Raw genomic sequence first — 17,085 nt, 5'->3', positions numbered from 1 at the left:
CATTCCATTCCATTCCATTCCATTCCATTCCATTCCATTCCATTCCATTCCATTCCATTCCATTCCATTCCATTCCATTCCACAGTCACTAGTTCTCCCCTGCTGCTTGTATCATGGTACTAGTGGCTGCTTTCAAACAAATCCCCCTAACAGATGTAAATACCTAACAGCAGGATTGGCTTCTTATTCCTGAAGATGACTGTATTCAGGACTTCTGTAAGGTCTACAGAGAGTGTCTGGTGAACCTAGAAGAGAATTAAATAGAAGAGAATAAGTGGTGCTGGTTTGGAGCAGATAGAAAGCTCCATTATGTACTCCCAGTTCTTAGACAGTATCCCATGATGACCACTGAAAACCAAGGGAACAGAAGGGAGTTACATCATTGGACCCTCATGTTTCTCTCACCACTAGCCTGAGCTGCACAGCTTCCAAACCACAGCCTACCTTGTCTGTCTTGTTCTCACTACTCCCTGCAGGACCTCTGGCATGTGGCTGTCAGCCTGCCAAGCACATGAAGTGGCAGAAACAGCCACCACCAAGGTGGCTCTACCTCAGCCACAGAGCCAGGCAGCAGGACTGAAGAGCCAGGCAGCCAAAAACCAGCAGTGGCCAGAAGCTGTCCTTGCCTGCTGCAGCTGGGGCCTGCTGAGAGCCCAGGGACAGGAACTATTGCATGGGTGTAAGTGGCAGAGGAATTTAGGGACTTGGGAACTCGGTGAAATAGGAGTGGTGGGTTGAGAGGGAAATCTGCAATACATTGTTTCCTTCACAGAACAGCCATTCAAGAGCAAGGGCATGAAGACTCAGAGAACCCCAGAAGGGTTCAAACTCTTCAACAAGCCAGAGAGTTGACATGGGAAGGCAGGCAAAAGGATCACAGGACTGATTCCTTTAAATACTCTTCTGAAGAGAGAAATATTCCACAGAGAACTAGGAGCAGCTCCTGCAACATGGTGGCAGTGGCTACTCATCTTAGAACCGACAATAGCCTGCCACCCATGAGCCCTGTTTATTCACAGGGTAAAGCCAGCAGCAGCAACACAGTTAAGATGTAAGTTGGCTATGGCCAGACAAATCCTCACTATTAACATCAGCCTGAGATGCATGTGGCCATTTCTTGAAGCCACTGTTCTCCTCTAAAAACTGTAGGCTCAGGGAGACAGCCTGTCATCAGCTCACATTCACAGCCACAAAGGTGCTCTTATGAGTCTCCAGGATGCTTTGTGCAGCTCCAGCTACCCTGAACAGCAGAAAGAAGCAAGAGAAGTGACTCTTCTGCTTCCTCCTCTTCAACAGAAGATTAGAAACACTGACAATTAGAAATGCTGAAGATTAGAAACATTGAAGCAGTCTTGAAGCATTTCAATTTCCCAGCTGTATCTGCAGTTTCTGTCCTCATCTCTGGTGCGAAAGCATTTCTGGGTTGTATATCATAGCACAACAAGCCAGTGGTATTGATAAAATCCAGCAACAGGCTTATAAGCTGCTAAATGATTGCACTTCAAGGATCAATAGGAGCTGAGAGCATCAGTCCCACAAGATGAAGCTCAATACTTGACACTTGACACTAGAATGTCGTTTGGGACTGGCACAGCACCAGACACAGCCCTGACGTGGAAACTGAGAAGGCAGGCTGTACTTAGCAGCTCTCAGAGCAGGGCCAGGCTGCATTCCCACAGCTGACAGCCTGTACAAGTACCATGCTCTGAGCCCTAAGCAGAGGCTGCATGCTGACAAAGTAATGAGTGCAGACCTGGTCTGGGCTGGTCTTCTGGAAAACATCTTCCCTCAGCATTAGAAATCCAACCCTTGCTTTTCTGTGCACATGCATGCGTGTCCTTAATGTGATTTCATCATCTGCAAACAGGTGTTCCAACTCCCAAAGAGCATACTCTGCTGGGCATAACTGCAAGAGCAGAGCTCACAACTCATTACATGCTCTCTAACTCCATACCAAGAGAGGTCTGGGTAGGTACTTCAAAAGGAAACGTTTTCCTTTGTATTGACATTGGAAAATGCTTCCTTCAAAGTTGTAATTCTATTAATAGCTGACAACTCCAGCTTAGATGTCTTGTTGGACTGCAAAGCATCAAATACAATGACAGCTGCCCACATTCATAAGAGCTTGCTAATATTGAACACTTACTTGCCAATAATAGGTTCTATCTCACTATTGATCATTTTAGTAACAAAAAAGCAGTTTACAACATGGGAGCTGTGCCTTTCACCCCTAGTCTTCCCTTGAGAAAGGTTTTAAAATATATTTTGCTCTGTCCTGAAGAGGAAAATAATTTGGATCAGGAAAGCTGGGTATGCACTTCTCCCCACAGGATTTGCACCTCTCTTTAACTCTTCAATGATTCGTGTCTCAGACCTTCTGGGACATGCTAACTTCCAGTCCTGCTAGAGAGGTGCAGCAGGGAATAACTTGTGGACAATAACAAAAGAGAAATCAACACAATCATATTACAGGCCAAAGCAAAACACTTTCATATATATATATATATATATATATATATATATGTATATATATATATACACACACACTTACACACATATTTGTTTTTAAGGTTTATCCATGTGCTGACCCTGAACACTGGAGGGGTTTAGAGTGGTTCTAACCTCAGTATTGTAGCGATGCTGATAAAGCAAAAGGGATGCCACCAACAGCCATCCAGAGCACAGCAAGGCATCTTCAGATGACAAGGAGGCAGGTCTGGAAGGAGGGGACCACAGCCAGGTGCATTCCAAAACCTTCTGCAGGAGTTCCAGCAAGGACACATTGGAGAGCAGCACAGCTACTGCTGCACGAGAGAAACAAATTCAGAGAGGGTGATGGGATGGCACAGGTTAAACAACCTTGACAAGCACAACAGAAGTGCAGAGCACACCCCTGCTGCAGTGAGGTAGCCCAGCTGCCACAGCTCATCTGAGTGAGGCTGTCCAGCTACTGGTATTCATCTCCCAGAACACAAGCAATTCCCAGCCAGCTAATCAACTAACAACACAGTAGGAAAGTCAATTAGAGCTTTTCCCTAGCATTGTTTAATTTTTTTGAACTATGACAATACCAGGATATTTCAAGCTAGTCACTAAAGGCCCACTGCTGTGTTTATGAACAAGAAAAATACAGTGATTCTGTCTTTCAGCAGCCAATTCTTGAATCATGAGAAGGCAGCAAAACCAAACCAAACCCCTCAACTTAAAAAACCTCATCCAAAGTATGAAATGGTCTTTAATTATAATTCTGTGTCTGAGTGGGGGAAACATCCACCTTACCTGCTAAGACAGTTAGAATACAGTCTCTGTCAAGCTACATCCTCACTGAAATTAACTTAGCAATCAATACAATCCTTCCTCACCTCTCTGTTGACTACAAGGTGTTGTCTGATGAAGGCTCCAGTACAGAAAATTCAAGGATGGCTGCAGGAGGTCAGTGTCCCTTGGCCTGCATTTCCCACAGAGATTACAGACTGGAAACAAAAGAACAGGTGTAACAAGGACACCAACTTAACAGAGCACCTCAGCAAATGAAAGAAGTCAGTCAGTGGGGAGGGAATTCAGACAAAGTGAAAATAAACACAGCATAGCACAGACAAAGCAACAGGTGTTTGCTCTACAGTGTTTGCTTTAGAGTGGACAGCGCAGTGAAGGATGAGTGCAGAAGGGGGAGAGGAATTGAAAAAGGTACATTAGAGTGCATATATCACATTGGGCAGTAATGAATCCAAGAGCAATGGACTTTAGGTCACCTGTTTCCACAGAGAAAAACCTGCAGTGTGAGTTATCTGCTTCCACAGTGTGAGTTTGATCCCAGTACTAGAACAAGCATAAACAACCATGTGACTGTCTCTCATGGCAACCAGACCGGGGAAAGCCATGGAGAGCTGTGCTCCCCCACTCTCACCAATTTGCTCACACCAGGAGTAAAATGTCATGTTTGTTGTAAGCACCAAACTTAGCAACAATGTTTAGTAAGAGTTAGGGAGGGAAATCCAGGACTGCAGGGCTCAGCAAAACTGTCATTGGAGATCTTCTGGAGAGCTTAAAACCTGAGTAAGCAATTCTCAGAACACACACATCAACATGCCCCTTCTATCTAAGAGGCCTCATTAGAGAAGTGTCCTGCACATCCACCCCTAGAGAACACAGCTGGGAGGCCAAGGGGGGAATAAATGGGGTGTCTGAGGTAGGGAGAGAGCTGTGGGGAAAAAGAACAAAGCAGAAAGCAAGAGCAAAAGAGGCTTGAGGCTCCTGGGAGAAGCTGAGCTGTGTTCCAAAATCACAGCAGCTAAAAAGGCTGGGATAAAGAGTCTGTGGTTCCTCCAGACCCCCAGTTCCCTTGGCTAATGAATATCTGAGAAATGCCACGTCTTTACAAGGGCAACACAGGCAGCTCTGAGATATGAAACATTTCAAATTGAAGGGGCTAGTCCTTCAAAGTCTGCTGGAGAAACCAATTTGTCAGAGCGGGGAAGAGATGAGAGGATGAATCAGCTGAACTTTCCTCCTATAATCTTTTCTTTTTTTCACAGCTATATGAACCTCCAATAGCCAAGTAAGAAGGCAGAAGCCACCAAGTAAGGATCACCAGACAAGGCAGCAGGTTATGGTATGGTAAATACAGCCTGCTCTTCTGTCTTTGGGGTGGAGTGGGCAAGCCCTGCAGTTGGTTGGGAGCCATATACTCTGAATCCACATTCCAAGGAAAGCCCAGTTTCACTAGACTGCTGGTTCCTGATAGCTGATTAACAGGACAAGACTGTAGCCTGAGCCCCATCAGACTATAATAGCAAGGATGGACAGGAATGAGTCAGGAAGCACAGCAGCCATGTGGTCACATGCCAAACCAACGACAGCCACTGACCCTGAAATCTTGTCATGGTCAGGGGAATACTCTGGCCACCTTGTGAGGTTTCAGAGAAAAAAAATTATTGTAAAAGCAAGAGGAAGAGAACCTGGGCCTTGTTAACTGAGTTAGTTACCACAACTCTTTACAATGCTCTGGCTATGAAAGCATCTCAAAGCAACCATTACCATAATGCAAGGTCAATCTTCTCTCAAAGGACAAGGAGCAAGCCCCTAATCATCTTATGGAACAATTAACAAACACTTCCCTGGGAGAAGATGAATGCACATACTCACCCTGGTGAAGCAGCTTGAAGTCTGTGCTGTCCAGCTCCCTTATGCCCTTGCTCCGTAGCTGCACCAGGAAAAGAAGGCTCAGCAAAACAGGCAGGTTCCTGTTGGCTAAGAAGGGCACAGACAGCTCAGCTTGTCAGTGAACTCCAAACTGTTGTACCTTAAAGTATGTCAGGAATTGTTAATTTTCTGGCTGCAGGATAAGGACACACACACACACACACACACAGAGCCCCAATGTTTTTCTCATCTCTACAGTCCCCTCTGGACCAGGTCCCCTTTCTGTCACTCTGGCTTGGCCTGAGACACACCTGAATCCTGCCTACACCATTTTAGGAGCAACTAAAGAAGGGGGACAAAAGATCATTCATACCCTTCATGAGCCATGTAGGGAGAATGTTCCTCACACTTTGAAATTGATCCTGCTAATAAACTACAAGTCATTAGCCCTTTCTAGACTGCTCCCTTCCTGCCCACTTGACCATTGCTGTTAGTTTTGACAGCAGCCCAGCTGCACAGCATTTGCTCTCCTCCATCTAGTGAGACTGCAAAAATGCTGTCCATCCCATCCTACAAGGAAGGGCAGAGACAGAAGTGAGAACCTCACACATTGGGCCTGTATGTAAGGAAAATGGGGCTATTTAGACCACCAACCCCACAGAGCAATCTTCGCCCTATTATTCACTTTTTCACAGTGCTGTAAACAGGTTAAGATTTTGTACTGTGTACAGCCATACCTACAGCAAGCAACTATCATCTCCAGTAAATGTTTCCACAAAGGCACATGAGTTTTCAGTTTTGAGGAGAAAACACTTATGGGTGTCTTTAATGTTAACATATTCCTGATGGAGTCCCACTGTTGGGCCTCCTTCTTGTCTAAAAGCAGGCTACTGTTTGAATAGGGATGCAGATCCCCTGGACTTAACTACCCCAGGCCTCACAGAGCTGCCTGTGTGCTGGGAGACATGGAAGTCTGTCTCCAGAGTACATCTGGTGTTTGACTTTCTGCATGGGTTGCCAGGATGTCACTTAACAAGTTCAAGATGCAATACAAAGAAGAGCTACACATATGAGCGGCAGCAGAAGGGCTCAAATCTTGCAAAAGCCCTTTTTGTCCTACCTCCATCACCAGTGGTTTGGAGGAATAGGTGTGACTCCCTATAGGAAATGGACACTTTTCCTCCCCACAGCTCCTGGCATCCCTAGATCAGCAGCAGAGGGATATGCAAGTTCAAATGTGCACAACTCCAAACAAGATCAGACTTAGCAGATCTTGTAGCCTCATGCTCTACCATGCCCCTCTTTCAATGCCCCTCCTCCAGCCTACTGACTTTGCTGGAGGTAAAGCAAAAACACTTTCCATCCCAACTGCTACCCAACAAAACATTCCAAACACAGCAGAGCTGTTAAAAGCATCAGTGGCCCCCTCAGGAACAAATAAAAGTTGTGCTAAGTCTCTACCCTGAAAGAGCCAAGGACATCCTAGCACTGCTCCCTCTTTCAGTTCAAGCTCACAGACTGGTTTGCACAGCACCTTTCTTATGGGGACAACAGTTCCAAAATCCCAGACAGGGCTAGTAAGGAAAACAGGGACTTCCCTCAGTCACAGCTTTGCTCCCTTTGAGAGACTTAACAGAGTTATAAGATCTGGTGATACCACAGTCCCTGTTTGGGGATCAATACCATGAATGATTCAACACTTGCTCCTGATTTCTGTGTCCTGGGAACTGTGTATCCTCAGGCACACCCAGCTGTTTTGCACAAAGAAGAGGCAAAAAGGAGGATGTCTTTCAGCCACCACTTGGGCCCCTATTAAGCAGGAAGATTTACCAGCACAGCTCTCCATTTGAACACTAACAGCAGTATAAAAGAACCTTGCTTTGGTTTAACAATCACAGTTTGAAGCCAGAACAACCTAAATTAGAAAAAAGGCTCTTACTTCAAAATGAATCTCTGAAAAAGGAAATTAAATTAGTACAGTTCTGTCCATTTCCCCATGCAGGTAAGTACTGAAGCTACATCAGCAGTTCAGAACCACTTTATCCCAGACTGTGTCCCTACAGCTAGTTGATCTTACAGCAAGACCAAATCACAGAGGTGGGGTCACCTTGTAGGGTGGCTGAGCTGCTCTCCACCAGCAGCTGTTGCAGAATCTGTAAAAATCTGCTCCGAAGGAGGTCACAGACAAGCACATCCTCATTTCTTTCCAGAAAGGTCCTTAGAGTCATCAACACCTTCCAAGCCACTTCCACAGAGCTTGAGCAGACCAGGTCCTGCAAAGGAAGAAACAAACACATTATCTTTCTACCCTGATTAGGCAGAAGTCACCACTGTTTAATACCATTATGGTAATCTGGTGCCTTGGGAAACAGCCTAATAAAGCACCATTAAGATTAAGTATCTCCTGATTAAATAGAGAACTGAATAAAGCAGAAGGAATGATGTCTGTTAGGCACCTCTGAGTAATACCCCATTTAAAGAATGATTTGGATCTGTGAGTGTAAGGGTAACATATATTTAAGGTCACAGTTTTAGACAAGGGAGAACCAAACAAGAGAACAGAATCTCTGGTACCTCTGCTCTCCATGTTGTTTTGAAAAATCAGCTTGCATATTGAAGATGCTTGTCTAAAATCAAGCTTATGAGTCAGTCCATAGTTCCCAACTTTCAAAAGGCTGGCAGCCTTTTATGTGTAGTAGTAACATAACTAAACTGCATGAAACATAGGTAAGCTGGGCAAGCAATCAATCACAGGAAAGGGGAGAGTCATGTACACAGCTCACAAGCCTGCCTCTCGACTACAGGGCTTTTTCTGGAGTCTCTGAGCTGAATCCCACAGCCAGTAGGCTTAATTTGGGCATAGTCTTCATGTTGAGGTACATAACATTAAATTGCACAGCATGTACAGAGGCAGTTGTATAAATATCAGACAGAACATGCCTGGTAGTGCTGACATAATATAACCATCTCAACACATGTTAGGCCAGCACTACCTTTCCTCTCTTCCTGCAGTAGTCCTGGCTACTGCATTGCAATGGTAGAGTTGAAGAGGTAAACAGGAAACTGGTCTCAGCAACTGAGCCTACAGCCTGCCTGGACAGCTTGCTGCCTCCCCCAGCTGCCTTCCCCTACCACACAGCAGTAATGCATCCAGGCTTTGATGATGCAGAGAAAATGGCTGTGGGACCCCGTACCCAAGGAAAGCAAAGAAGGAAAGAACAGGCTGTCTGTGCCAGAAAAAGCTCCCTAGTTCTGAGATGAGTTCCTGTCTCTAGCAGAGACTTTCACAAACAAAGGGCAGGGAGATGTCGGCACAATCATCTCTGCTGACATAGATGTGCTTCATATGAAGTTCTGGAATGTAATCTAATGTCTCTGCTCTTTGAGAGAGCACCTAAGACCTGGGGCATGGAGAAGACAAGTGGGACAGTGTGTCATCATGACTACATTCACCCCCAGATGAGCACACAGAGCAAAAAATGACACGAGGCAACGGCCACAGCCTCTCTGGTCCTGGCAAATGCACCATTGTGTTAATCAGTTCCTTCCTACCCAGAAGCCCAAGGTCTCAGATGAAGTCACTAACCATCTGTTATATCTAATCCAGGCAATTATTTAAAGCAGATAAGCAAAGAAGTCATCCTTGGAAGGACATTCATTCTTGTTTCACTGTACCATGCAGAGGCCTTTTCAGCCCACTAGTGCATTCTGAGGCTTAGGTTATCCATCTCATAAGTTTTCTTTCCATATGACAGTATATTTAGCCCTGCATATTGCACTGTTTTATTAGTCCATCTAAATTCAGATTGATTATGCTCTTCCACAACTGAAAGGTGAATTGTCAAAGCCTGTGACTTATTACAACTTATTTTAAAGACTGGAACAGAGCTAATTGAATTTATTTCTGCAAGAACATATGGCAAGACAGAGAAGGGAAAGCAGGAATGTTGTACAATTCAGGGAAGGGAGACGCCATTTATGTTTTGCTTATTGACAGACCTGCTTCAGTTTATGGAGTGACAGGTTCCAGAACTACTGCCAAAGGTAACAGAGTGGACAAGCCTCATGGGACACTTCACTTCCTTAATTTGTCCTGATAGGTGAACTCATTGCTCACTTTTACTAATGCTCTGCAATGTATCAAATGCCTGGATGCTGTTACCTACCCTGCAATATCATCCCAACTGTGAAAGAACTGCCCCACCTGAGAAGCCTCCCGGCAGTCATTTCAGTAATATCAGATATTAAAATTTAGCCATAGCCTCTTAGATCAGAACAAACATGTTCTGTAATGCCCAGTGGACGTCCACTCAGAGTTAAGCCTTGCTTCCTCTTACTTCTTTACCATCTGCTGACATGGGTTTGCCTTCTCAATGATAGTTAGTTTTAATTTCTCTAAGGGACTGGAGAAGAAATATCACAGTTCTTAGCTTTTGCCCTTACAAGCAAATCTCATGTTCTTCTGTGGAAAAGTTAGCAAATATTTACTATATGACTGGCTCAACAGTCATGGGACAAGAGACCACTGATGGGGAGGGGTGATGGGAAGGTGAGAGCAGTGGAAGTGAGAAAAGGCCTCTAAGCAGCCATCAGAACACAACTGTGTCATGAGTACATGGGTTAATAAAGCTCATCGCACCAGCTATAGGCAAACACACTAGCCTGCTACTTCAAGACCCCTTTCTCTCCTGAACTGATTAATTTTCCCTGCCACAAGACTATTATTTTATCTTTTAAGAGCAATAAAACATGTTATTTGCTGTCCTAAAAACTCAAGAGTACTTCAAAATTCTCTGACAAGAGTCTCCAGTTAAAACGAGGCAAAATGAAAACCTCAATCAAACAGAAAGCTGTGCCCTCAAGACCTGTTCTCTGCACACTGCTTTTTCACAGTTCTTGTTCATTATACCCTTCTCATCTATGAGTAGCAAAGCTTTGCTCCCAGATTTGCAAGACAGCTTCTTTAAAGGCTGGCAGTGAAGAATCTGAAGTACCCAGCTGTGTATCTGGATAGAGGAAGGAATGGGATTTTTCATGACATACATCAGCATAACTCTTCGGATCCTTGTCCAGCCAGCTCAGAGAATCTCTTCCTGTCACAGTGGATGGATGACAGAGAAAGAGATAACACACATTCAAGGTCCCATTTCCCACATAAGGCTTCCCTGGCAGGTGGAAGTCTGTGTACACACACATGGCCCCTTCTATCAAAATCCTTGGTTTCATAACATCACTAAAAGCTTTAAGAACCGAAAAGCCCCCAAAATCAGGGCCAAGATAGCAGCCTGTCCTTGTGAAAGCCACATACCAGTAAAATAAGCAAAATGCTGGAATTGCTCTTCAGAATGGGAAGCAATGGATTGGCACTGTTCAGCTGATCTGATGAGCCAAGATCAGATTCTTCAACCTCAGTCTGCTTGCAGTCTTCCCAGGAAAACCAGAGTTGGAGGACTTGGTGTCCAAATCTCCCCATGAGCTCAGGGTAGCGCAGGAAGAATTTCAGCAGGAGAGGACAATGGACATAGACCAAGCTCAGATCTGGAAGATTATCCAGGATCCTTCTTATGGTAGACAAAGACCTCTGGTAAAGAGGGAAAGGGGAAGTGAGACTGAGAACAAAATAACCACTAATACTGAATATAAAGCATCTGAAGTGATGAGACTTTACTGCAAGAAACAGTCACACTGCCTTTTCAGTAGACAATCAAACACATCAGTTAAACATCATTTTGTGAAGCCCATTTGCATCACAAAGGCTAAGAAACCTGTAGGCTTTATACAGAGCTCAAAGCTGTGCAGCAGCAAAGAGCCATATGGGAACACTAGAAAGCCTGCTGCAGAGGCTGGAGATGTGTTTGGGAGCCTGAGCTATGAAATTCAATATATTCTGTGTGTGAATTCACAGCCTATCCAACGCAGTTACACTTCCCACACATACACAAGTTTATTCTGTCATATCTATATTCCCCTGTGGATTTACATAGTTAACTTTCCAGGGTGTAGATGCACTGCACAGTCTTCACTCATTCACTGCTCACCACCTATGCCAAAATACTTTCTACAAGAAGGTTGATGTAAGTGGGGAGAAACCTTAGCTTCAACAAAAAGGCTCCAAGAGGTAGGAATGAAATCTTTTACCACATCCAGGGCTTTGCTTTTGTCCTGACAGACAGCAAGGAGGTAAAGTGCAGCTCTGAGTATGTGTGGAGGGAGACAGTCTCCATGGTCCTGTGCTGACAGGAGAAAATTTCTTACAGCTAGAAATAATTCTGCATCTGGAACAAACCTGCATTGAAGGAGATTGGAGTAGAAACAGTAACAATAGATATGCCTTACACACCAATTCATGGCCACTTGCTTTGCTTTGTATAGTCTTGGCTCACCTGTCCCCAAAGCTGTAGGCAAAGTGTAAGAGCAGTACAAAACAGTGCTGGTGGCTGCAAAGAGACTGATCCAAAAAGAAAGGCTCAGGGGTTTCAGACAGGAGGAGAAGGCTTTCAGCAATGGTGTAGTTTAACTGAGGCAGACCCTTCTGCAGGAGCTCAGACATCTCCTGCTCTAGAAATAAAAACATAAGGAAATGATGAGCAATGTCTATGGAATAACTCCACAGTCTGCATACACCAAGCACACCTCTGTGATTTGGCATCAATAGTGGTGTGAAACCTGATTTAACAGAACTGGCTTTAAGGATGAAAAGACACTTTAAGGATGAAAAAACACAATCTGTTTGAGATTCTGAGCCCTTTGCTGATGCTGCCTGTATGGCAACCAACCACTGCTAATGGGAAAAGTGGCTTTTCTGATGTAGGAACTTTCACCTCATTTGTTTGGGACTTACCTATTATGGAAAGTTACAGTTACAGGAAGGCTTTATAGAGTATGCCAGAGGGAAAAAATTACCTTAATCTGCAGATATGCCACTTGACTGTGGCAAGTAATTTTGTTTCAATTAAGCATGCACAGCTGTGCTAATAAATGCCCCCATGTAAACAAAACCATAGGTAGATGAAATGCATTCTTTCAGGTAGTGTTCCAAACTCTTCAAAAGGCATTTTCTCAGCGTTTTCTGTGCTGGTCCTTACTGGACCAGCTTAAAAACAAGCTGGGAAAAAAAATCCCTCAGTCAAGCTTTGTGTGTCCTGCCTTCCCTTCTCCTTTGTCCTTTTCTATTTTTTTTCACCTGTTGCCCAAACAGAGGGTGGCAGGGCCTCAAACTAAATTAAGCAATTTTTCTCTTTCCCCAAACTTGCCCTCCTGAGAAGAAGTTCTCATCTTCTCTGTGGCTGAGTAAAGGTTCAGGCACAAGCTGCAGAGGAAGCTGGAACAGGTGTGATTCAGGACAGGATTACTGTGAAGAAGAACAGAAAGAGACAGTAAAGGAGGCTAGAAATATTCTGATATCACACACTGTCTGCCAGAACCTCATTTTACTGAATGATCACATACAAACACCTGCCCCATCACAAGAAGACTCTAGGAGCCAGCCTAGGCTTCCAGGAAAATTAAGAGTTCCCCATGGACTGTCAGCTCACAGATGTGGGGGTGTGTGCAGTGACAACAGTGAACACGTTCATACCTTGGGCCCATGTGAATACAGTGGGGTACTCCCACAGCCATCACACCTTGTCTACACAGAGAGTCCTATAAGGACAGGACCCTAACACTGCAGGGAATGGGAGATGTTTAAGGGCAGCTCACAATACAACGATTCCGCTGGCAAATGACACTTGGATTTTTTAGCAATGACACTGCCAGGGATGAACACTGAAGAATGCCAAAATAGCAACTAAAAGGGTGAGAACAGCTATTTCCAGGCATTTCTTTCTCTCCAACCATTTCCTTGCAGAACAGGACATAAGCAGACATCTGTAACACACCATCCTTGGCACAGCACAGGGCTCTATTCAGAAACCTGGATCACTCCCACCACACACCTGTGCATTCACAGGCACAAATGCCCTCACTCGAAGTTCCACACTAGTAAACTGGACTAGGAGTGCTCTGTGTTTTGTTTACTTTTTAAATGAGGTACAGTCACAGGAAAGAGGAGGTGAAACATCTCTGCAGACCCACAGAGAGTCTCTCCAAATACTCCTCAACCTAGAAATCATGGCCTCTACTACAGGAGATCTTTTACAATACCTGCTACTGAAGCTATCCTCCTTCCCCCCATTTCTAATATATTATCACACCATGAGGAACAACAACAGTCATAGTAAATGCTTAGGAAGCCAGAGCTCAGATGGAACTGATGCTAGTGGTACTTCTCTTCAGAACACCCACTGATCTGACTGCTCCAAAGTCAGGCTGCTCTATCTGTGCAACTCACGACAGAGCACAGAATTCTCACAATGCCGTGTAAATCCATCCACCCCCTACCAAACTGCTTCTCCCTTCTCCCACATCAAGCTCTTCCATTGTCAGTAACCATTTGCATTTTTCAGTAAGACACAACCATTCCTGAGTCTCTCATCTTGCCTAATCAGGTGTATTAGATAAGGCATGATCTACTTTCCCATCTGGAAATTTTAGGCTCACTAACAATGCACACATCACAATACCTCTGTACAGAGCAAAATCTGGCCTTCAGCTCCAGTGTCAGTCGGATGAAGGACGAGGATGCTAGGCAGAAAGCAAGACAGAGATGTCAAAGGAGCACAGAACATGTATGATAAGAAAAAGAGTAGGCAGGTCCCATAATCACCCCCACACATCTCCATACAAGCCTGGTGAAGAGGGCAGGCCATCTCAGTAAGAATATACATATTAGGCTGCCTCTCAGAAAGTAAACTACTCCAAGTTTGTGTGTGAGGAGAGTATCTGAGGTTACTTTGTTTTCTCAGGAGGAGAAGTGAAGATTTGCCCATTTCACATGTTTAGAACAGAGGAATTGTCTACATCACCTCTTTGATGTGTGAAGGCATACATAGACTAAACTAGGATTTCTACACAGGAAAATCCCACCAACAATTCCAGCATAATCCCTGTCTACAGGAACAGCCAATTCAATTCTGAATTATTCCAGAGGGAAGGATAAAGCTAACACAACATTCTTATCCAAAATGAAACCTCTACCATCATCATTGCTAGACCAAATAACTTTTCCATCCTGCTGAACACAACTATGCACTCTATTCTTATTCTATAATATAATAAGAATATTCTGTAATAGAATCCTCCACATGAAGCCTCAATGTTAGGCTCGTTGCCTCAGAAATATGCAGTAGCAGCAAGTTCCACCAGTTAAGAGCACAGAGAACATGATCCCACAATACCCTCCTACCCAGCTTCTTGGAGAACTTATTCCTCATGCTTGGCACCACTGTAAAGAGGGTACTGAGTGCTGAGATGAAAACCTCTGTCACTGATGGGCTGACAGCCCTTTCCAGATAGCTCTGTGGGAAGATAAATACATCAGGTGCACAAGATGCTATAAACACTGAAGGCAGCAGCTTCCTTCCAGCCTCCTGCCTGCCCAGAAAGTCAGGTTTCTAAATCCAAACAAATGGAGTAGCAATTCTTTAACGAAAATGCCTGGCAGCAGAGCAGGCTCACAGAGCACTTTGAACACAACTAACTCCCCTGCCAGCGCTATGAGCTGTGCTGGTAACTCTGCAAGACATCCCACCAGATAAGAAACTTCTCCTGGACTCCAGCAGGCAACCAGTTAGGCCCTCATGCACAGTGACTGACCCTACTGCCCACATTGCCCTGGGAGTTACTGCTCTCACAGGTCAGATGGATGATTCTCCTATACAACACAGGACATATGTTTAAGTGCAGCTGACCTCAGCAACACTTAACACCTGTGCCTCAGTGTTTCACTGAGCAGTGGCAAACACAGGCATTTGAGCTCTCTACAGAATCCAACCATGAACTGTTTAGAACAGAATGACTCAACTCACTCTTGTTGAAGGTCACTGGACAATTTTCTCACAGTCCATTAATTTTTACCCAAGTTCAATGAGCAAGAAACAGAACACTGACTCCAGCTTTGCCAAACTGGACATGCACTGCACCCTCCTGTTAGGGAGGAAAACAGCAGTGCCACTGCAGCTGCCTACCAAGAGATTGGTTAAGAAAACACCAACCAAAACATCTCCAAGCTCCTAACTGCACGAATCCATACACCAGTGCCCACTACAAAGCACAAACAAACTTTATTAAATGTTAGGAACCACAACAAAAGTCCCATTCTTTTGACAATTCTGCTTGAAGTGTCTTAGGGACAGGCCTGTATGGAGCACTAAAGCACTCATGAGTCTCCACAGCTACTTTTTAAATCATGTCACAGGCCTTACTGAGGAACAATGTTCAATACTGCCCATGCTGACTGGGCAGCCTCATCAGTACCTTCTGGGAAGAAGCACAGAAATGAAATTGCACGTGCAAATCACGGCAGTTCTCTGGGACACAGGCAAGTTTTGAAAAAGTGGCAGAAGGGGAAACAACAGCTCAAGCACCCTTCATTTTCTGACACATCTGGAGCTGCAATGGATCCCACAGCATGGTAGGTAGGCTATGGGATGGCACAGCCTGAAGAAAGACACCGACATCCACATGGAAACTTTATGAATTTTTGCACCCTCTGAGAGCATATACTGTCATTTGCATGAACTATGCAATTCCATATTTGGCTGTGAAAAAATGGCAAATGCCACAGCTGTTCTTGGTTTACTTGACACGTCCTCTTCCCCAAAAAACCATTTGTGCAACCCACTCTTGGTGCCTGACAGCACCTTTCCAGGTACCCACGGAACAGACCAAGTTCAAAAGAAATCCTACCATGACCATGGGGATGCAGAGACTGTCACAAATCCTCAACAGGAACTCAGAGAAGTTGCTTAGTGTGTCTTTGCTCTCAGAGTTGGGGGCAGTGAAAGCATTCTCCTGGGCCATGAAGTCACCCTGGAATTCCACTGCTAACCTACAAACACACAGTGGATAACAGAGGGAAGAGGAAACCTCCTCACTCTGTAAAGGAAGCCAGGAGATACTACATTTTAATCACAATTTTCACCATAAAGGACCCACAAACACTCAATGGGTTGGAAACAGAGAAATCTGGCAATCACATTCAGTTACCTTTTGAGTGAAGCTATTAAAAGTCATCAAGGTTGCACAACAGTACACACTGGGAAAGGAAGACTTAGTTTCTGTGAAGAAAGCATGTGCTGTGGGAAGATCAGGTGTGGCAAGACTGGTTTTCAGCCATACCAGAGTGCCTGATGCACAATACAGCAAACCTTATGAAAATCAGCCAAGGGACCATTCAGCTGATATAAAATCCATGACAGAACCTGCGTGCCCTCTAACACAACCCCGAGACTCTGGGTCAGTGCAGAAAGGCATGTCTGATTCTGACTGAATTATCTCAGCCAACCCAAGTGATGCAAGGCAAAAACTAATTTGGCCAGACCACCCTAAAAGCTGATCCTGATTCATTCTGATTCATGCACAAACTCATCTACCACTGTCTGATGTGCAGTTAAGGGTGCCAAACAGCTCTGATCCAGCAGAAAAGGTAAAGTTGGTGCCTATAAACCCACTTCCAGTAACACGTCACAGACATGAGCAAATCCAAGGCCAGCATCTGGAGCAGATATGCATTTGTTAAATGGTTAATCCCCTCTGGCAGTGAAACGACATAGCATCGCATAAGAATCTAGTTTCACACATATCTTCCAATAGTTCTTACACTATCAGCAGCTTTGGTGAATTTTCAAGCAGCCCCCTCAAAGCCCAAAGACATGAAATAAACTGATAGGTCCCAGGCAACTTTCATGGGAGACATATTCAGGTGTCACAAAATTTTCGCTATTAATACATACCCCTGACTCTGCTGTTTCACTGACCAGTGCCATGCACTGAACTCACCTGTGATATTTCTGTGGTGGGGCTGGGTGGAGGAACATAGTCACAAGGACAGAAGAATGGACA

At 44.6% G+C, this 17,085-nt stretch overlaps 1 protein-coding gene across 4 annotated transcripts in view; it reads right to left on the bottom strand.

Moving 5' to 3' along the window:
- The window catches only part of LOC134417425 (coiled-coil domain-containing protein 134-like), a 46,170-nt gene that overhangs the window by 14,429 nt on the left and 14,656 nt on the right, over positions 1–17,085 (bottom strand). For 3 of the 4 annotated variants that reach the window (XM_063154635.1, XM_063154637.1, XM_063154638.1), the window contains 12 exons: positions 15,931–16,072; positions 14,429–14,540; positions 13,707–13,767; positions 12,396–12,493; positions 11,526–11,700; positions 11,281–11,428; positions 10,451–10,723; positions 7,250–7,415; positions 5,146–5,250; positions 3,363–3,473; positions 2,623–2,804; positions 164–245 (listed from right to left, as the gene is read on the bottom strand). In XM_063154635.1, the coding sequence (XP_063010705.1) occupies positions 164–245; positions 2,623–2,804; positions 3,363–3,473; positions 5,146–5,250; positions 7,250–7,415; positions 10,451–10,723; positions 11,281–11,428; positions 11,526–11,700; positions 12,396–12,493; positions 13,707–13,767; positions 14,429–14,540; positions 15,931–16,072 (1,655 nt within the window). The remainder of the gene's footprint in view (positions 1–163; positions 246–2,622; positions 2,805–3,362; positions 3,474–5,145; positions 5,251–7,249; positions 7,416–10,450; positions 10,724–11,280; positions 11,429–11,525; positions 11,701–12,395; positions 12,494–13,706; positions 13,768–14,428; positions 14,541–15,930; positions 16,073–17,085) is intronic. The other variant, XM_063154639.1, reaches the window with a different exon arrangement.

The sequence above is a fragment of the Melospiza melodia genome, chromosome 4, assembly GCF_035770615.1.
Source record: "Melospiza melodia melodia isolate bMelMel2 chromosome 4, bMelMel2.pri, whole genome shotgun sequence".
Classification (NCBI taxonomy): Eukaryota; Metazoa; Chordata; class Aves; order Passeriformes; family Passerellidae; genus Melospiza; species Melospiza melodia.
The sequence above is the reverse complement of the archived record's forward strand: the minus strand, read 5'-3'. Positions and strand labels throughout refer to the sequence as shown.